At 36.2% G+C, this 23,597-nt stretch overlaps 1 protein-coding gene across 15 annotated transcripts in view; it reads right to left on the minus strand.

Moving 5' to 3' along the window:
• The window catches only part of kirrel3b (kirre like nephrin family adhesion molecule 3b), a 213,318-nt gene that overhangs the window by 36,213 nt on the left and 153,508 nt on the right, over positions 1 to 23,597 (minus strand). For all 15 annotated transcript variants that reach the window (XM_087795347.1, XM_087795339.1, XM_087795353.1 and 12 more), the window contains one exon: positions 9,477 to 9,582. In XM_087795347.1, coding sequence (XP_087651473.1) covers positions 9,477 to 9,582 — 106 coding nt within the window. The remainder of the gene's footprint in view (positions 1 to 9,476; positions 9,583 to 23,597) is intronic.

Below are 23,597 nucleotides of genomic sequence, written 5' to 3' on the forward strand. Positions count from 1 at the left end.
TACTGACTCCTTCAAGAAACATCTGTGTTTGATGATCTACTGACTCCTTCAAGAAACATCTGTGTTTGATGATCTACTGACTCCTTCAAGAAACATCTGTGTTTGATGATCTACTGACTCCTTTAAGAAACATCTGTGTTTGATGATCTACTGACTCCTTCAAGAAACATCTGTGTTTGATGATCTACTGACTCCTTCAAGAAACATCTGTGTTTGATGATCTACTGACTCCTTCAAGAAACATCTGTGTTTGATGATCTACTGACTCCTTCAAGAAACATCTGTGTTTGATGATCTACTGACTCCTTCAAGAAACATCTGTGTTTGATGATCTACTGACTCCTTCAAGAAACATCTGTGTTTGATGATCTACTGACTCCTTCAAGAAACATCTGTGTTTGATGATCTACTGACTCCTTCAAGAAACATCTGTGTTTGATGATCTACTGACTCCTTCAAGAAACATCTGTGTTTGATGATCTACTGACTACTTCAAGAAACATCTGTGTTTGATGATCTACTGACTCCTTCAAGAAACATCTGTGTTTGATGATCTACTGACTCCTTCAAGAAACATCTGTGTTTGATGATCTACTGACTCCTTCAAGAAACATCTGTGTTTGATGATCTATTGACTCCTTCAAGAAACATCTGTGTTTGATGATCTACTGACTCCTCCAAGAAACATCTGTGTTTTATGATCTATTGACTCCTTCAAGAAACATCTGTGTTTGATGATCTATTGACTCCTTCAAGAAACATCTGTGTTTGATGATCTACTGACTCCTCCAAGAAACATCTGTGTTTTATGATCTACTGACTCCTTCAAGAAACATCTGTGTTTGATGATCTACTGACTCCTTCAAGAAACATCTGTGTTTGATGATCTTTTGACTCCTTCAAGAAACATCTGTGTTTGATGATCTACTGACTCCTCCAAGAAACATCTGTGTTTTATGATCTACTGACTCCTTCAAGAAACATCTGTGTTTGATGATCTACTGACTCCTTCAAGAAACATCTGTGTTTGATGATCTACTGACTCCTTCAAGAAACATCTGTGTTTGATGATCTACTGACTCCTTCAAGAAACATCTGTGTTTGATGATCTATTGACTCCTTCAAGAAACATCTGTGTTTGATGATCTACTGACTCCTTCAAGAAACATCTGTGTTTGATGATCTACTGACTCCTTCAAGAAACATCTGTGTTTGATGATCTATTGACTCCTTCAAGAAACATCTGTGTTTGATGATCTACTGACTCCTTCAAGAAACATCTGTGTTTGATGATCTACTGACTCCTTCAAGAAACATCTGTGTTTGATGATCTACTGACTCCTTCAAGAAACATCTCAATACACTTTTATTTGTGCTTTTTCTTGATTCTCTGAGACTCCTGTTTTGTTCTCGGTGTTATCCTGACTTTTTAAGTATATATTTTATTGAGTATTGTTTTGATTGTTCAAGCGCTTTGTGACCCTGGTCTAGAAAAGAGCTCTATAAATATCAATTACTAACTTACTTATTTAAATAAAATGGTAGAGTCACTATTCAATGTCATTTCTGGCTCGTTTCTGGGATGTAATAGTCATAATTACACCAGTAATAATGTCACAGTTATTATTATCAATATTATTAATATACAGTTAAAACACCTATAAAAACCCATTTGATATTTGCTCAAATGTTCATGTATGTTGCAGAATCTGATCGATAGTCATGAAAGTTATTATAGTTTCCATGATTTTGAATATCTCTACAAGCTGGTTCATCTGGATTAGACTAGAACCGTCGCTCCGATCTGGCTTTTACTAAACGTGTCACTTGCAAAGTTTCGTTATTGCTTCTGTAGTTCCAATATATTTTCCACTCAACAAGACCGTGTTGTGTAAGTGGCCCATGTGTGCACAAGCTTGTGTGTGTGTGAAGGATTTCACCGAGACAATTGTTATTCACCTACAGAGTAGGCGGTAGATGGGACTGTCTGTTATATTGACAAATGGACACGTGTGATCTCTGAATATACTTGAACCAAGGTAACGCAAACATCTGCTTTACCCCCGGGAGGTCGGCGAGTCAGGAATATGCTTTCTCACTGTCTGACTCTCGCCTGTTATCTATTCAGGGATTTGCCTCAGAAAACAGACAAGAATCCTGAGTGCTCGAGTGTGTAAACCTCGACACATACAAGATGTTTCTGTGTCTGAGCGTAAACCGAGGAGCCAAAGAACAGGTTATTATTTCATAAAAACCAGGAGATAAAAGGTGTGTTGGACCAGCCGTACGTTGTGTTTAATGATTATAGATCATCTTGACTTGTTACTGGTGTAACCGAACTATAGGCTGGTTTTATTCTTGTTTCAACTGGTTTGAACAGATGACATCACATCAGCTAACTTTTAGCATCATCGCATGGACTCGCTTTGCATTTTAGAAATGATTTTAAATGTGTGATTATTATTTTTCTTAGATGTTCGGGCAGGTTTATATTGGTTGTTAATATCAAATAGTACCAAGTGTCCTGCATCAGGGCTCCTTGACTTTGGAACATCATCGCTGAAGATATATTATTTCACATCTCTTTGTGTCCCTGGTCTGAGGAGAGAGCTTTACAAGTATTAATAACTTACTTAGTTACTTTAAAAACACACTTTTAATGTCATATTTTAACTGTATTCATTTATATTTAATGTATCAATTTACATTTTAATATAATATAATATAATATAATATAATATAATATAATATAATATAATATAATATAATATAATATAATATAATATAATATAATATAATATAATATAATATAATATAATATAATATAATATAATATAATATAATATAATATCTATAATTCCATTTTATCTCCTTTAAACACGCTGGCTTTTATGTGATATCATGGTTTAATATTTAACTGTATTCTTTAATGGGTTTTAACTCTTTTTCATTGTTTTATTGCATTTTATTTTTCTTTGTTCATTTTAATATCTCACATGATCTATTTTGTTTACATTAATGTTTGATGCTGTTTCCAAATGAACGTGACATTAATCAATGAATCATGTTTGTATTCTGCTCTAATTGAAAGCACTTTGTGACTCTTGTTAAACGCTGGTATATAAATACAGATTATTAGGATTATTTTTAAAATAAATTACAGTAATTTTCCTGATAATATGGTTGATCTTAAATTAATAGCTTTCTACAGATACTCAAGACAAGGATTCACCGTCTCATTCGACGCCAGAGGTAAAAACCACATTTCAACGACATTTCGGACACCGTTAAAGCACCAAAAAGTACCTGTTCGGCATCTGTACATATGACTAATATAGAAGTTCAAATTAAAGCCTGTATTTTCTTGTGTGACTGATCTCAATATTTATCGTGATTATGTCAAATATTTGATCATATTTGTGAGATGTTTTGTATTTAGTTCCTCCGGTTTATGCATCACAACTCTGTGGATACAGAAACCCGTCTCTTAATTAATTGCATCATCAAACAAGCATGTTCAGTTAAACAAAAGCGTCACAATGTCGGCGTCCTCCAGCTTTTTTAATGAGCAAATGGTGGCGTTCATTCACAAACTAGCAGGCATATGTTAATGAGCTTTAATTCCCTTTTTATGAGCCGCCATTATCAAGGCGCCGGCCGCACGCATCGGCTGCGATATTATCTTCGCAAAACTTTGCCGGATGTGGCAGGAAAAAGATGCTAATCGAGTCCCACGAACACGTCAGAACCTATCACAAGTTTTCTTGATGTCAAGCCAAGTTATTTTATTAAAGAATTCAAGAGTATAAATAAAACGCAAGTGGGATTAGAGGAGGAGCGCCGCGGAATGGAGCGGGAGTTTGTTTCCACACGGTGTCTGCATGTATGCGCAGACGAGGGACCTGATTTGCTTTGTTTGTTATTCTCTCCGGTCTCGGGTGGCTTCGTGTTTGGATGGTGGAAACTCCTCTGTGTCTTCATCAGGGCTGGTTGAGTGATTGTGACGTATCCCCGTCAGCCCCTATAAACAGTAATGAAGACGTTCTGACCCATGCACCGTTCCCTCCAGGATCGCTTGATTCCCTAAATGCTGACGGTAAACAGATGCTCTTGCTTCGTTTACACAATCAGCGCCACATATATCCTCTGTTCCGATTTGTGCTTCGACAACAACTGCTGCACAACAGATAAATCTGTTCGGTCCAATATTCACTCGTTAGCTGGTTTCTGTTTTTAACAGCTTCGACGCTGAAGACACCACAGAAGAAAAGATAATACTTATGTTTTGTTCAGTTTTCTTTTATTCTAAATAATCTTTTAAATGGATCAGAGTATTTATGAGCTAAAGTGTATAAGAAGTTCCACTTGAAGACTTTTTTAAACTTTAACATAAACAGAAACTAGTAAGGCACTGAGTGAATTCAGACCTCTGCCAAGCAGCTCTTTACAACAAGTATTGTGATGTAACCATGTAGCTTTAACCATCTATGTATTATCTAACAAATATACCCATCTATCTATCCAACCATCCACTGGTTCAATGGGATTATAATCTGGTAGAAATATTCTACTAGCTAAACACTTTGTGATTGCAGACTTCTGCCAAGCAGCTCATTTCCACAAGTACTGTGATGTTACCATGTATCTTAAGCATCTATATATTATCTAACATATCTACCCATCTATCCATCCACCCATCCACTGGTTCAATGGGGTTATGATATGGTAAAAGTATTTACAAACTAGCTAGGCACTTTGTGAATGCAGACCTCAGCCAAGCAGCTCATTGCCACAAGTACTGTGATGTAACTACTCATCTTTGAATTTCTATCTACATAACTACCCACTCATCTACTGATTCATGGGAAAATAATCTGGTGGAAATATTCTGAAACTAGCTAAACACTTTGCGAATGCAGACCACTGCCAAGCAGCTCATTACAACAAGTATTGTGATGTATCCATGTATCTTTAACCATCTATATATTATCTAACATATCTACCCATCTATCCATCCATCCACTGGTTCAATGGGGAATTATCAGGTAGGGTCACCTTTCATAGTCTACGGAGCAAACAAAAATCCTGCTCAATCTATCGAAAATATCTCAGTGTTTGTCAGGTTCCTTCACCACCAGTTTTATTCTATTTAACCACCGACTCCAGTTCACCACTTTGACTCTGAGACTGGCGGCCATTTTACATGTCTTCACCTGACGACAGGTGGTCATCAGCATCCAGAAGGTAATTCCAATCATCAGCTTCTTGTCCCAGTATTTCTCTAACAGATAAATGCCTCCAGAAAAAACATTTCTTGGCAGAGTCAAAAAATTTAAAATGATGGATTTTCATCCGTACTCGTCGTTCCCATGTCGCTGTTTGGGATTTGGTATTAAAAATGATGGAAATCCTTAAAGGGATCCAAAGATCTATACGTCACTTTTATCTCCTGGTTAGATCAGGATTGATGGACGCGGCGTGACAAATACAAAAGATAATAGACACCTGAAGAGACTATTTCTTGCACTATCGCTCCAAACCTCTTGATTTCAACTCTCAAGTGTCCATTGAACTGCGGGAAGTAGAATTGACTTCGGCATACATTGGGAATGGACGACTCTCCCGAGGACGAGCGAGGCGATCCTTCCACCAGGCCCTTCTGTCCTTGTGTTTTATCCCATCCTGGATAGACAGAGAATATTAGCCCTGAATAATGGCCCCGCAGTGCTTGACCAGCTTCCTGCACTCCTCTGTGATATTGCTCTCTGGAGGGTGAATTTGTGGGGGATTCTCCGAAGCTAAAGCCTTTCAAGGAGCCATTATAAGGCCAGAAAAACCTGAATGCCAGCGGTGCATGCGAGTACAGAAGTGCTTATATAAATTGCAGATAAATCTGGGCGGGAGACGGAAACTGCAGAACTGTGTAACCTTGAAGTATCGAAAGTTATTAGTGTGTCTGGTTGTTATATAATTGCACAGTGAGCTGTGTGCGAGGCAGACACAGAGAAAAGCAATTAAAATGAAATTAAAGAAAAAGAAAGGCTGCACTGAAACCAGATTCTTTAATATGTCGCTGGATCAACACGTTTAAGACTTTTGTTTTCTTGAGCATCGTTTTATTGATAAAATTAAATGTAACTAAACAACAAACTGCTAAAATATCAAGAGTTGTTTTCTTCTCCTAAATACACTGAGATCCACTTTAATAAGTTTACAATTCTTTCAATGGTTTTCTTCATTTATTTCAGCCATGTTTGAATACAAATTTAAGGCAACGTCGCCACACGACTGAACAAGCCTTCAGGTGATGAAAATTACTGTAATTTATTTATTTTAAATCCCAATAATCTGTATTAATAAACCAGCGTTTAACAAGAGTCACAAAGTTCTTTCAATCAGAGCAGAATTTAAATCAAGCAGAATTCATTGATTAATGACACGTATGTTGGGAAACAGCACCAAACATTGTAAACAAAATAGATCATGTAAGATATTAAGATGAACAAAGTAAAATGAAATGCAATAAAACAATGAAACAGAGTTAAAACCCATTAAAGAAAACAGTTAAATACTAAACTATGACATCACATAAAAGCCAAGAGATTTAAAGGAGATAAAATTGAACTGTATTTATTTGGATCCTTTTTAGTATTTCTATCATTTTTATATCAAATCCCAAACAGCAACATTTGAATATTATATTATATTATATTATATTATATTATGTTATATTATATTATATTATATTATATTATATTATATTATATTATATTATATTATATTATATTATATTATATTATTTTATATTATATTATGTTATGTTATGTTATGTTATGTTATGTTATGTTATATTATATTATATTATACTATATTTTATTTTATTATATTTTATTTAATTGTATTATATTAGATCATATTATATTATATTATATTATATTATATTGTATTATATTATATTATATTATATTATATTATATTATATTATATTATATTATATTATATTATATTATATTATATTATATTATATTATATTATTTTATATTATGTTATGTTATGTTATATTATATTATATTATATTATATTATACTATATTTTATTTGATTATATTTTATTTAATTGTATTATATTATATCATATTATATTATATTATATTGTATTATATTAATTATATTATATTATATTATATTATATTATATTATATTATATTATATTATACTATATTTTATTTTATTATATTTTATTTAATTGTATTATATTATATCATATTATATTATATTATATTGTATTATATTATATTATATTATATTATATTATATTATATTATATTATATTATATTATATTATATTATATTATTTTATATTATATTATGTTATGTTATGTTATGTTATGTTATGTTATGTTATGTTATGTTATATTATATTATATTATACTATATTTTATTTTATTATATTTTATTTAATTGTATTATATTATATCATATTATATTATATTATATTATATTATATTGTATTATATTATATTATATTATATTATATTATATTATATTATATTATATTATATTATATTATATTATTTTATATTATGTTATGTTATGTTATATTATATTATATTATATTATATTATACTATATTTTATTTGATTATATTTTATTTAATTGTATTATATTATATCACATTATATTATATTATATTGTATTATATTAATTATATTATATTATATTATATTATATTATATTATATTATATTATACTATATTTAATTTTATTATATTTTATTTAATTGTATTATATTATATCATATTATATTATATTATATTCTATTATATTATATTATATTATATTATATTATATTATATTATATTATATTATATTATATTATATTATATTATATTATATTATATTATATTATATTATATTGAACTGATTTATTATGTTCCAGAAAATAAAAATAAAATGCAATAATATATAACCGAAGAACAAACTGCCAAAATATCAAATGTTGTTTTCTTCTCCTGAATACACTTGGATCCACTCTAGTAAATTGACAAGTCTTTCAATGGTTTTCTCCGTTTATTTCAGCCATGTTTGAATAAAAAAGAAAGGCGACGTCGCCACACGACCAAACAAGCCTTCATCGCCTGTAAAAGCGAATTAACCTGCCAGCACCTCAGCGCGACTCCTCCGCATCAAACCTGCTTCTCTGGAGTTTGTTGTATTCACGCTCGAGTCGGCCGTGAATGTGTCTCCGAGTCTCTCTTGTGTGTCCCTCGCAATAGACCGTTAACCTGTCAGCGTCTCCTCCTTCTCTCACACAATGTCAGGCGGAATTAGCTCCCAGAACCCGCGGCCCGGCATTGTCGGGACAAGCGATGGACAAAAGGCTGAAAGAGGGAATAGTTTTGTATTTTCCACGGCTTTTGAATTCGCTCTGTTTTTTTCTCCCCGTCTCAGCAAGTTGACAGACGTTGATAAATGGCCCCAAACTATTCTGCCAACGTACCCCGCAAGTCCAGTCGCCTCAGGTAAATCTCAGGAGAGTTTTCTTTTTTTGATGTACGGCTCAAGATTCTATGTAGTAATTCATCATCAGAATGTCCTCCAACATTTATCTTAGCGTTGACTCCATATTTGGATTCGCCTGTTCCTGGACGTACATGTGTTGGGATTATTCGGGGTTCACGATATATATCTTCGGGGCTGTTCTTTGTCAGGCCACTAGAGGAAAAGTAATCTCAGCCGTTATTGTGGAGGACTCGTGCTCCGCGGAGAGGCTGGACTCGCATTGATCCGACCTCATAACAATAGCGACCAAATCCCCTTCGCGGGTGCGATAGACGTCCTGTCGCTGCCGTGCGCCCCAACAATCAAATACAAACCTTGTTTTCCACTGTATCTTCGCCCCCCCCAAACCCCCCCAACATGCTGAAATCCATCAACAGCCAACATCTCAGTTGTGCCACATGCGAGTGTGTTGTTGTGTTGTGTTGTGTATCCTTCCATTTCCCCGGTGAGCTACACACGATTACATGTCGGCCAATTCGCTCTAATATCGATTTCATTTTTATCTTATTTTCCCTCTTGATCAAAAAAAGAAGGAGAGAGAAATGAACGAGTGATTAGAAAGAAAGCAGAACGACAAGAGTGTTCTTGAACGTCTGAAACTGTCGCCCATGGAAACACTTTTTTTCTCTAAGCAAATACTTGAAGGTCGAATAAGAAAAGTTTTGAGATTTCTGGAGAAATCTTCCAATTTGTTACTGTTACATTAAATAAACCCTTGTGTTATCTCAGGGTCAAAGTGACCCAGAGGTTTGGGTCAAACGACCTCCATCAGTTCACATGCATGTATAGCACCAGGGAAGTCGTTCTTGTTGACTCAAAAGCAACACAAACACATTTGTTTTCAGACCTCCGGGTCACCTTGACCCTGGGACGACACATCCCACCACCTGATGTTTATTTCATCACAAGACTCACCTGAACATCGTGACCGGAGGGTTGGCTTTGGCCGAGCAGTAGAACCGGACCAGATTTCCCTCCAGGACTGGTTGAGGATCCACCGAGAGATTGACGAGCGGCAGATCTACAGGAATGAAAATAAAATAATGAGTAAAAATTCATTTAATTATTATAATCCTTGATATGAAAATGCATCGTTGAACTTTTATTTCACTAGACTAAGCTGAAAGTCTAATTAATACTTAATTCTATATATATTATATTAAAAAATAAATATACTGTTTCTAAATTTAAGTTATTAATACAACTAGAGTGTCATGATCTTTGTACATTTTGTCGTATAGTGTAGAAAGTGTCCATCGATCAATACTCAGTTTTGTGTGTGTTTTAGTGTCAATCAAGTGTGTATGGAGCACTACAATTACATACTAAGAATTGAGACGCACTTATGCACTAAAAGTACTGTGTTTAAGTACAAGTATGTGATTTGAGACACAGCTCAGGTTTTACTCTATTTGACTTTTGGATATTCCTGAGAATCTTCCTGACGTTGTCACAGTTTACTTTTTAACCCTTTTGTTATCTCAGGGTCAAGGTGACCCGCAGGCCTAACAAAAAAAAAGGTGTTTTTTGCTATCCCTTGTGTTGCCTCTGGGTCATGGTGGACAACACACAGGATACCTCAAACACATGTGTCTTTGGGTCACTTTGACCCTGAGATAATACAAGGGTTAAGAAGTATTCCTCTCTTTTTCTCCCCCCCCCCCCTCGCCCCATGTCTGACATGTTTTGAATTTTGGATTCTGTTTTTGTTTTCGTCCTCGTTGGAGCCTGTTTTTGGATTCACCTTCATGTCTATTTTATTTATTACAGACAGTGACTTTTGGCTACTCTATCGTGTTTGCTTCGTCTTCTGGCTCGTCTGAAGCTCTGAAGCATAGAGTAGGATTTTAACCACCTTTGAATTCAATATAAAGTATTAAAATGATGTATTTTAATGTAAAAAGTATGATAATGATGATGTTATTAACACCGAGGATGATAATATATCGTATTCCCATGTATATTTGACGCAGTACATGTGGTAACACCATAGTAGTAAACAATACAGCAGCACGTTCCTCCAAAAACCAAGCGTCTGAGCCCAAAATAATCCAAGACATCATGTAATTCCGCCGCCTGAGCGAGAGCCGCCGGATCCACACATCGCGAGACTCGATCCAGTCTCTCTGGAGGACGATTCCACGGAAAACTTCGACAAAACTTAGCTAATGACTTTCGGTTAATTGCAATTAGTGTATTTTTCCGCAGAGCATTTCACTTCAATTTAAGCAATAAACAACTTCAACGATCGTAACGTTTGTGGGAATAACAAGCTCTCGGATTATGTAAATCCAAAGGAAACTCAATTGCGTCTAATTGACAAAGGTGGGATCCCTTTGAAGGTACGTCTTCATTTCCATAGCGATGTTCTCCCACGAGCAGCGGCTTCTACCTCACAGACTCCACCATGAATTTTAAATAGGTGCAGCTTTTTCCCTATAATTTTTAATTATATGCTTGGGAGGAAATGTGGTCTCAACTTTTTACTTACAGTGAGTTTTTATGTTTTAATACCAGACGTTACGCTTTATTTGCATGCGTTTGCTGCAGCAATTAAATATATTTTATTTTGTACATAGAAAGATAAATGAAGTGAGAAAGAGCCAAAACAAACACAGAATACATTCAGTTTTAAAAATGCATTATTGAGTGTGAGTCGAGCAACATCAGCAAGAAACATTGTAGTATCAATAATAAGAACATGTGTGCCTTCATTTAAAATACATTTCATTACAATACATCTACTTTAACTCTCCTGACATGTATGACATGTTGAAGTCGTTCTCTTCAAGACGCAGTAACTTCTCATCATGACCATGTTTTACTCTTATTACTTTATAAAGTTGCTCTGAAATCTGGACGAACGAGAGGTTACGAGAGTCCATTATGACGTAATAATGGCTTCACTCCTCCTCCAGCTGTGATCACGCTTTGTTTATACAACGAGTAACTTGGAGCTGGAGACCATTGATGACGCACAGTGACAAACCTCCATGATTGACCAATCACCACAGAGTGGGTGTGGTTATGGTCAACAAGATTTAATCTCCAGAAAAACAAAATGTTTTCAGTGGGCGGAGTTTTAATTTTATAATGTCAATATTTCAATGAAAAGAGAGTTTTTTACAAACACACACTGATGATACAATAGAGTCACACATCACAACAACACACACTGATGATACAATAGAGTCACACATCACAACAACACACACTGATGATACAATAGAGTCACACATCACAACAACACACACACACTGATGATACAATAGAGTCACACATCACAACAACACACACACACTGATGATACAATAGAGTCACACATCACAACAACACACACACACTGATAATACAATAGAGTCACACATCACAACAACACACACACACTGATGATACAATAGAGTCACACATCACAACAACACACACACACTGATAATACAATAGAGTCACACATCACAACAACACACACACACTGATAATACAATAGAGTCACACATCACAACAATACACACACACACTGATGATACAATAGAGTCACACATCACAACAACACACACACACTGATGATACAATAGAGTCACACATCACAACAAGACACACACTGATGATAGAATAGAGTCACACATCACAACAACACACACACACTGATGATACAATAGAGTCACACATCACAACAACACACACACACTGATGATACAATAGAGTCACACATCACAACAACACACAAACACTGATGATACAATAGAGTCACACATCACAACAAAACACACACACTGATGATACAATAGAGTCACGCATCACAACAACACACACACTGATGATACAATAGAGTCACACATCACAACAACACACACACTGATGATATAATAGAGTCACACATCACAACAACACACACACACACACTGATGATACAATAGAGTCACACATCACAACAACACACACTGATGATACAATAGAGTCACACATCACAACAAACACACACAAACACTGATGATACAATAGAGTCACACATCACAACAAACACACACAAACACTGATGATACAATAGAGTCACACTTCACAACACACACACACACACTGATGATACAATAGAGTCACACATCACAACAACACAGTTGTATTATATTATTCGAAAAAAATATATATACAAGATTGTTAACATCGTTTTATAAAATAAAACACAACAATAAAATAATAATCTTTGTAAATGTGTGCTCCTTTTTTTTCTTGATGGCCCCTAACAACTGTATAAAATGTGGCCCCTTAGAAGATGTAAGAGACCCCCAGTTCCACCTGCGCCTTATTGAGTAGAAGTTTGACCTGATGAATGTATTTCTTCTACAAACCCTAAACGTTGCACGTAATTGTGGGGGTTCAGAGAGAGAGTAAGGAAAGGTTCGCATGTTTCCTGGAGGGTTCTTGTGGCTCCGATATGTATGAAGAGCCTCACTCGGCCCCGTGGCTGTGCAGATGCTCAGGGCCCGGCTCAGCTGCGAAACAGCCCGAGAGAAGAAGCTGGTCCAGGTGCTGGAATTTCTGCCTCCATATTCACACACACTATGTTCCCCATAAACAGATGTATCCCCCCGGGGACAGTGGCTTCACCCCCATCAACACACACACACACACACACACACACACACACACACACACACACACACACACACGTGCCAGTTCCCCCCGAGGTGAGAAAGAAGAAGCTCCAAGAACCGAGCGCCAAGGTGAGCAGGTAGATCTTCTCTCTGAGAACAGGCTCTTCATTAAAGCACGTCGTAGCAAAACCAACACTAAAAAAAAGTGACAATGACAGTAAGTTTGTCAATGTCATAAAAACTGGCCTCGACCCGAACCGTCAGCACGTCCAGCAGAACCTTGGCTGGGATCTGAGTGACGGAGCCAATTATTCATGCCGAGGCTCAGGAAGCATCAGACTCTCCAACGAATCCACGGAAAAAAAAAAAAACGTTTTCATTTTTTTGGTTTCCCTCCAACTAGTTTGGTTTCACCCCAAAATAGTCGTTTTCTGTTCAAACACGTTAACTCGGTCATTGGGTCTCATTGTTGGTTCTTTCAATGCTGTTTAACCCTTGTGTTATCTCAGGGTCAAGGTGACCCGAAGGCTCTGAAAACAAATGTGTCTGTGGTATCCCCTGTGTTATCTCAGGGTCAAGGTGACCCAAAGGCTCTGAAAACTAATGTGTATGTGGTATCCCTTGTGTTACCTCAGGGTCAAGGTGACCCGAAGGCTCTGAAAACAAATGTGTCTGTGGTATCCCTTGTGTTACCTCAGGGTCAAGGTGACCCGAAGGCTCTGAAAACTAATGTGGTATCCCCTGTGTTATCTCAGGGTCAAGGTGACCCGAAGTTCCCTGAAAACAAATGTGTTTGTGCAATCCCTTGTGTTATCTCAGGGTCAAGGTGACCCGAAGGCTCTGAAAACAAATGTAAGTAAGTAAGTAAGTAAGTAATATTTATGTGTATCTGGTATCCCCTGTGTTATCTCAGGGTCAAGGTGACCCGAAGTTCCCTGAAAACAAATGTGTTTGTGCAATCCCTTGTGCTATCTCAGGGTCAAGGTGACCCGAAGGCTCTGAAAACTAATGTGTATGTGCAATCCCTTGTGTTATCTCAGGGTCAAGGTGACCCGAAGGCTCTGAAAACTAATGTGTATGTGGTATCCCCTGTGTTATCTCAGGGTCAAGGTGACCCGAAGTTCCCTGAAAACAAATGTGTTTGTGCAATCCCTTGTGTTACCTCAGGGTCAAGGTGACCCGAAGGCTCTGAAAACTAATGTGTATGTGGTATCCCCTGTGTTATCTCAGGGTCAAGGTAACCTAAAGGCTCTGAGAACTAATGTGTTTGTGGAATCCCTTGTGTTATCTCAGAGTCAAGGTGATCTGAAGTTCCCTGAAAACAAATGTGTTTGTGCAATCCCTTGTGCTATCTCAGGGTCAAGATGACCCAAAGGCCCTGAAAACAAATGTGTTTGTGGTATCCCGTGTTACATCAGGGTAGAACACGTGTATTAATTGTGGAAAATATGCCAAACATTTGATTTAGAGTTAGTTATAAATAACTACTAAGAAGTTTTGAAGGAACACCTAGAGAGGAAAGTCAATTAAAAGTCAACTATATAATTTTAAACTATAAAAGATTCACATAATCTCTTCTTTGGCCTCGTAGATCATAACATGTCCACATTTCATTGATTTGAGAAGATGTATCAATCTTTTGAGATTATTTGATCTTGCTTTAGCGCTTCCTTGGACTCATTGTGTGCACGTGTGTGTAGTGGTGTGTGTTTCCAGCCGACTGCTCTCTCGCTCCTTCTCTTCTATAGTCTCCGAGCAGAAGAAAAACTAAGTGTCATTCATTCGTCTTCACTATTTAACCGGGTCACAAGGGTCGCACTGATTCTCAGACATCCCTCAGCTGCCCACTTGAATCTTTTCAGCCCGACGTGCTTGGAAAGACTCCAAAGGATGTTCAAGTGGAGACTTTTTTTTTATTTTCAATTCATTACAAACTCACGCTTCAATTCTACGATCCTATGCTTCCACTCACTGGAGAACAAGATCCCAACCATTAACCACATTCATTTCTCTATATAAATGGTTTTATATTTTATTTTAGATTTCTTTTTGCAGATATGTCCTGGAGAATATCTTAAAGATCTAGTAACGTTTAGTACAAGGAAAAAAAGTATAATTAAAGTATGTACTTTTTTGAGTATTGTTTTGATTGTTTAAGCGCTTTGTGACCCTGGTCTCGAAAAGCGCTATATAAATAAATATTACTTACTTACTTACTTACTTAAATGTATTTTGGTAAGTGTTTGATTGTATTCATTTTATTACATTCAACTAACATAATCTCTCTTTAATCTCATTATAAAAGATTTTCCTAAGACTTTAATCTCAAAATAAAGTATTTTATACAACTTTAATCTTATAATTTACTATTTTCCTACGACTTTAATCTCGTTATAAAGTTTTTTCTACGACTTTGATCTCGTAATCAATGTATTTTATACGACTCTAATCTTGAAATAAAGTAAATTCTACATTTTAAATCAATAAATGTATTTTCTACGAATGAAATCTCGTTATTAAGTATTTTGTACGACTTAAATCTCGTAATAAAGTATTTTCCACTACCTTAATCTCGTTATAAAGTATTTTGCATGACTTGAATCTCTTAATAAATGTATTTTCTACGTCTTTAATCTCATCATAAATTATTTTCTACGACTCTATACTTATAATAAACTATTTTCCTACGACTTTCATCTCAAAATAAAGTATTTTCTACAACTTTAATCTTTCAATAAATGTATTTTTATCCGACTTTAATCTTGTTGTAAAGTATTTTCCACTACTTTAATCTCGTTATAAAGTATTTTGCATGACTTGAATCTCTTAATAAATGTATTTTCTACGTCTTTTATCTCATCATAAAGTATTTTCTACGACTCTATACTTATAATAAACTATTTTCCTACGACTTTCATCTCGAAATAAAGTATTTTCTACAACTTTATTCTTTCAATAAATGTATTTTTATCCGACTTTAATCTTGTTGTAAAGTACTTTGTACAACTTTAGTCTTGTAATCAATTATTTTCCTATGTATTTAATCTCGAAATAAAGTATTTTCTACAACTTTAATCTTTCAATCAATGTATTTTATACGACTTTAATCTAGTAATACTACCACTTTTCCACTATTTCTACCACTTTAGTCTCGTAATAAAGTATTTTCTACTTGATTTGCAATCATTTAAATTATTATTCAAACACTCAACTAACCTTATTTAATTATTTGCCTTCCAAAAAATGTGTAATTCTATCAACTGTGTTAAATTATTATTACTATCTCATCGTCAGTGTTTGGTTTTTCCTTCTTGTGGATTGTTTTCCACCTGATGTCTGTGACTTTATGGGTTTATAGTTCCCTGGTATCATCTTAATCTTATTTAGTGTGAGGATCGTTTTGATATTTTTGATTTATTGGACTCCTTGTGAACCTTTGAACATTTCTTTGACATTTCTTAAACTCAAAACATTTTAATTCCGAAATAAAATCAACATTTCTATGTGCAAAGGTGTTGCAAGACTCTATATTTACAACAACAAAAGTATTAAATCTGCACGTGTTTTAATTATTATCGACTTTGGTAAATGAATATTCTGGTCTCATCGTAAGTGTTGAGACCCAGAAGTATAAATTAGTAAGTAAATTAAATTTGTAGATGATGTTTAAATAGCAGTTAAATACATTAATAGACTGAAAAAACAAGTAATAAAGAATATTAAGATATTTTGTTTATTTTATTTATTCTTTGGATTGTTTGGACGGACGGAGAAGTGCAGGGTCTTGTGTTGCTGTTTTGCATGAGTTCCTCATTGTCTTATTGTTCCAATTAATAAACGACCAACAGGAGGAATAAAAGTTGCCAAAAAGACAGAGATGGAGTCTGTTCCTGCTTCAGGGCAACATAAGCCTTTGGTTTATCCTTTTTCTCGATTGTTTTCCTGCCGGTGTCTGTGACTTCTTTTGTTTCTCATTACTGAATATTGACCACCAACTATCTTTTTATTTGTTTATAGTTCTGTGTTCTGGTTTAATCTTGTTTTCCAAGTTTTGATTTTCTGCCAGTCATTTGACTGAGATATTTGAGTTTATTAAACTCAATTCATAAATTAATTTTAAACAAATTCACTATTTCTATGTGCAAAGGTGTGAAGAGCAAGTTAGCACATGGTTTCCACATTGCATGACCTTGACTTTATATTCACAACAACAAAAAGTGTTGAATCTGCAAGAGTTTGTAATTTTATCAACTTTGGTAAATGAATATTCTGGTCTCATCGTAAGCCTTTGGTTTATCCTTTTTTATGGATTGTTTTCCTTCTGGTGTTTGTATTTACTTTGTGGTCATAAGTGATTAATGACCGCCACCTATCTTTTTATTTGTTTATAGTTCCCTGTGATTCATCTTAATCTTGTTTTGTGTGGATCGTTTTTATATATTCTCAGATATTGGACTGAGATATTGGACTCCTTATAAGGTAAGGTAAGGTAAGGTAAAACTTTATTGATCCCTCAGGAGGTCTCCTTTGGGAAATTGTTTTTTTACCAATAGCCAGCAATTTTTCATAAACAATAAAAAATAATACATAAAAAATAAAATAAGAAGAACATTATTATTATGAACATTTCTGGATAATTTGTTAAACTCAATTCATTGTATTTGAAAAACACAATTTCTCTTAATTCTCAACTAAGAAAAATCTCTAAACTTGTTAAAAATGTTGTCAAAACACTATCTGGAGCTTGTTATCCATGTGTTTTTGTCTTCTCGTCTGGACTATTGCAACAGTCTGTTGTCTAAACAAGAAGAATGTGTCTCGCCTGACTCCTTCAAGAAACATCTGTGTTTGATGATCTACTGACTCCTTCAAGAAACATCTGTGTTTGATGATCTACTGACTCCTTCAAGAAACATCTGTGTTTGATGATCTACTGACTCCTTCAAGAAACATCTGTGTTTGATGATCTACTGACTCCTTCAAGAAACATCTGTGTTTGATGATCTACTGACTCCTTCAAGAAACATCTGTGTTTGATGATCTACTGACTCCTTCAAGAAACATCTGTGTTTGATGATCTACTGACTCCTTCAAGAAACATCTGTGTTTGATGATCTACTGACTCCTTCAAGAAACATCTGTGTTTGATGATCTACTGACTCCTTCAAGAAACATCTTTGTTTGATGATCTACTGACTCCTTCAAGAAACATCTGTGTTTGATGATCTACTGACTCCTTCAAGAACCATCTCTGTGTTTGATGATCTACTGACTCCTTCAAGAAACATCTGTGTTTGATGATCTACTGACTCCTTCAAGAAACATCTGTGTTTGATGATCTACTGACTCCTTCAAGAAACATATGTGTTTGATGATCTACTGACTCCTTCAAGAAACATCTGTGTTTGATGATCTACTGACTCCTTCAAGAAACATCTCTGTGTTTGATGATCTACTGACTCCTTCAAGAAACATCTCTGTGTTTGATGATCTACTGACTCCTTCAAGAAACATCTGTGTTTGATGATCTACTGACTCCTTCAAGAAACATCTGTGTTTGATGATCTACTGACTCCTTCAAGAAACATCTGTGTTTGATGATCTACTGACTCCTTCAAGAAACATTTGTGTTTGATGATCTACTGACTCCTTCAAGAAACATCTGTGTTTGATGATCTACTGACTCCTTCAAGAAACATCTGTGTTTGATGATCTACTGACTCCTTCAAGAAACATCTGTGTTTGATGATCTACTGACTCCTTCAAGAAACATCTGTGTTTGATGATCTACTGACTCCTTCAAGAAACATCTGTGTTTGATGATCTACTGACTCCTTCAAGAAACATCTGTGTTTGATGATCTACTGACTCCTTCAAGAAACATCTGTGTTTGATGATCTACTGACTCCTTCAAGAAACATCTGTGTTTGATGATCTACTGACTCCTTCAAGAAACATCTGTGTTTGATGATCTACTGACTCCTTCAAGAAACATCTGTGTTTGATGATCTACTGACTCCTTCAAGAAACATCTCAAGACACTTTTATTTGAGGCTCCTGTGTTTTTCTTATGTGTCTTGATCTTTTAAGTATATATTTCATTGAGTATTGTTTTGATTGTTTAAAGGCTTTGTGACCCTGGTATAGAAAATTGCAAATACAAAAACAAATATTACTTACTTACAATTTCTATGTGAAAAAGTGCGACAACCAAAAGTATGAACCGAGATGCAGTTTTGCCCTTTAATGAACAACAAAATATGGCGTTTGCAGTTTCTGTGACTCACTTCTCACATTGCGAGGCGTTACCAAAGATGACGCACGCGTTTTTCACTTCGGTACAGTCGGCGATTGCGTCGCGTCTGCGCTCGTCTGCTATTTAAAACAGCCTTTTGTTAAACAAAGTAGAAAAACAATCTCTTCTGTCGCACTGGATTAAAAATAATCTTTTCACTGGCTTTCAGTGAGATTTTCTGCCTCCAGCCAATTGTAAAGTAAGTGGGAGTTCATCATTATATCAGCCATCGTGTCTGGCTGGCGAGCCCATTAGGCATTTTAGCGCTGGTAGTGGTTAATTGCATGGGCAAGAAGGAGAGCAGAGGGGAGCTGAGGGGAGAAGTGACAGATGTGGCAGAAGTGGAGGTGGTAGGTAATAAAATTTTGCAGGAAGCCAGTGAGTGGCAGACATTAAAAGGGGAACGTGGGAGTTTTCTATGCTAATAAAAGCATTAATGTAGAAGCTAATTCACAGGCCTTTCCACTTAAAGTGTTGAGTCGCCGTCCTCAGTCATCGTAACCTTTTTTTTTGTCCGGCGGACTTCTAAGGACACAAATTCTAATGACCGTCAATCTGGCGATTTATTAATCCTCGGGTTAAAGCGATCGAAGCTTGATGAGTGGGACCCTCCGATGAGACGCCTCGAGTCGTGTATATATATATATATATATATATATATATATATATATATCTGTCCCCACTACAATATCGGTCCCCCCTAATAACGGTCCCCCCAACAATATTGCCCCCCCCCCCTACAATATCGTCCCCCCTACAATATCGTCCCCCCTACAATATCGTCCCCCACTTCCTACGTGATGACGTCACACGCTGCATATGTGAACGTCTCTTTAAAATATTTATTATGTGTTAAAGAAATGTCAACAGAACGTTTACATGATACTTTTTACCACATAAAATATTTATATTGACAAGAAGACGATCTTCGTCAACATCATCACTTTCTTTCATTTCCTGGTCTGACGATCATGTGACTTTGACACCAACAGGAAGTGTCTGCGCTACATGTGACGAATCCGCTGATTGGCTGAAGCTGTTTAACTAATATTAACGCACAACTGTACAATGCAATACAAACATTCGAATTCCGAAATAATTAGTTTTTCAAATAACAAAAATGTTAGAATATTACCCTTTTCTATAACTTTACTACCTGTCTGTAGTTCATAAACACCTCAGTAATTATTTAGTTTTCATTTCGATTTTTTTTCCCCGATTTAAATTAATGATTAAATGTACATAAGCGAATTATTTCGGAAATCGAACTTTATTAGTAAAACTGCTTCAGCCAATCAGCGGCTTCGTCACATGTAGCGCAGACACTTCCTGTTGGTGTCAAAGTCACATGATCGTCAGACCAGGAAATGAAAGAAAGTGATTATGTTGACGAAAATCGTCTTTTTGTCAATATAAATGTTTTATGTGATAAAAAGTATCATGTAAACGTTATTATTATGAAGGGATGTTCGCATATGCAGCGTGTGACATCATCAAGTAGGAAGTAGGGGACGATATTGTAGGGGGGACGATATTGTAGGGGCGACCGAAATTGTAGGGGGGGCGATATTGTAGGGGGGACCGAAATTGTAGGGCGGACCGAAATTGTAGGGGGGACGATATTGTAGGGGGGACCGAAATTGTAGGGCGGACCGAAATTGTAGGGGGGACGATATTGTAGGGGGGACCGAAATTGTAGGGCGGACCGAAATTGTAGGGGGGACGATATTGTAGGGCGGACCGAAATTGTAGGGGGGACGATATTGTAGGGGGGACCGAAATTGTAGGGGGGACGATATTGTAGGGTGGACCGAAATTGTAGGGCGGACCGAAATTGTAGGGCGGACCGAAATTGTAGGGGGGACGATATTGTAGGGGGGACGATATTGTAGGGCGGACCAAAATTGTAGGGGGGACGATATTGTAGGGGGGACCGAAATTGTAGGGCGGACCGAAATTGTAGGGGGGACGATATTGTAGGGGGGACCGAAATTGTAGGGCGGACCGAAATTGTAGGGCGGACCGAAATTGTAGGGGGGACGATATTGTAGGGGGGACGATATTGTAGGGGGGACCGAAATTGTAGGGCGGACCGAAATTGTAGGGGGGACGATATTGTAGGGGGGACGATATTGTAGGGGGGACCGAAATTGTAGGGCGGACCGAAATTGTAGGGGGGACGATATTGTAGGGGGGACGATATTGTAGGGGGGACCGAAATTGTAGGGCGGACCGAAATTGTAGCTACACCGGATCACTCTGTGACTATATCCCCGAGTTCAACGAGTCGCTCCGGGACGAACCACAAACAATCAAAGCAAACACGAGAGAAAACAAGAGGCCTTTGATGTGCCTCAGGATTTAATGAAGAATCCTTCTGGTGTTGACTCTCATGCACGAACACATCGCTATGCAAAGACGGGGGATTCATTAAGAGCAATCACGATTACAAGATGGGAGGATTGGACGACGGATGTACACGAAGAAAGCAGCGTCAGAAGCTGGAGTAGAAACAACAGACAACAACTAAATGGGTCGGCCATGATGGTGGCGAGCAGGTTTTCTTCAAAGTGAAAGCAGATGGTGTTTCTGGAGCAATCTTAAAACTTAACGCTCTCCGTGCCAAAGTTTTTTTTTTTAACTGGATTATTGTCACTGTGTTTGAAGAGTTTCCTTCGCGTCTCTGGGTCGAAGAGAGCAGCTGGTGACACCGGTGTCAGTCTTCAGGACTGGAAGCAAAACCGTGACAGATCGAAAACCTGTTCTGTCAGCGAGAGTTTAGATCAACCTTCAGTCGTATGGATGGGTCTGTACGACAGATGAGAAGATCACTGAAGACAGGGATCGTGTGAAGTTAGGTTGATAGAAGATCGTCTTTGTTTGATCTACTAACACCTGGTTATCCATCTTCGTGAACTCATTTTTGTTTAATTCACCAGTACTTTACTTAGTATTATATACAACTTTTTCTAAACACAATACAATATATTCAGATACTGTAGTAACAAGGATATATATTTGTAGTACTGTCAAGTACTTGACTCTGGTGTTGTGATAGTAAGTAATTAGTATTTATAGACAATTTTTAAGACCAGGGTCAACAATGAAATGAATAAATACTGATCCTAAGTTCAGACTGTACAGGAAAGTTTTTAAAAGTCAACAATTTTGCTCATTTTAAGGCTTTAAAGTTTCCTTTATGAATACTCAATATAATGTTGTATATTCTGTAAATATTTTTTGCTTTTATCTTCATGTACTGTAGGAACATCTCCTCCATGTCCAGCTCTGAGTGATAATAAAACATCATCTTATTCAACTTTAATGAAGGTTGAGATGGTGAAGGTCCAGTTTTTGCCAGTTGTAATGCGTTTAAAATACATTATTATCCCAAACTTTTGTTTTTCTTTAAACGTAACTTTCCTTCTCTTAGGGAAGAAGCAGCATCTAAATCAAACTATTGAAGACTCTTTAGTCAAGTGAGTTCAGATAAAGCTCAACGGTATCCTAAAAAAACCCATAAAATATGATCTAGAAAAATAAAAATGTTGATGATAATAAAACATCAAAATCATGGTGCAATCAAACAAACAAACACATAATTAAAACCAAACAAGAGAATAATATCAAGCAAGTCTAATGAATTTGTAGCATATATTTAATGGATGAATATTTTTTCTATTATTGAGATTTTGATCTCATTCTTCATAAGCAGACTGTGGCACCTAAAACCAAAAAATACTAAACCCCTTTGAAAATAAAGACCTTTAAAACTAATCCATGTCATTTAAAACATGACACCAACTCATACGACCTCAGTGCCTCAATTTTCCTTTTAATTTTATGGAGAAATTGACACTGAAACCGAGGAATTCACTCGCATTCGCCCGATTGAGCCAGAAAAGAGCATGAATCCGAGACTCGCCGCAGAAACAGTTGCTATTATGCATGTTCTCTATTAATTAGTCTCAACAAATGGTATTCATTTCTCTCCCACATGGTTCAGCTTGTTTGCAATGCAAACACGAAGCTGGTCTCCAGAGCTCGGAGTCTTACGTTTGAAAGCATTTCCTCTATTTGGGTCAATACTCAGCAGATCTGCAGCTGGACCCAAAATATTTCTGGGATGTTGATTAAGTTCTGTGACGT

The sequence above is a fragment of the Callionymus lyra genome, chromosome 7 (assembly GCF_982586985.1).
Source record: "Callionymus lyra chromosome 7, fCalLyr1.hap1.1, whole genome shotgun sequence".
Lineage (NCBI taxonomy): Eukaryota > Metazoa > Chordata > Actinopteri > Syngnathiformes > Callionymidae > Callionymus > Callionymus lyra.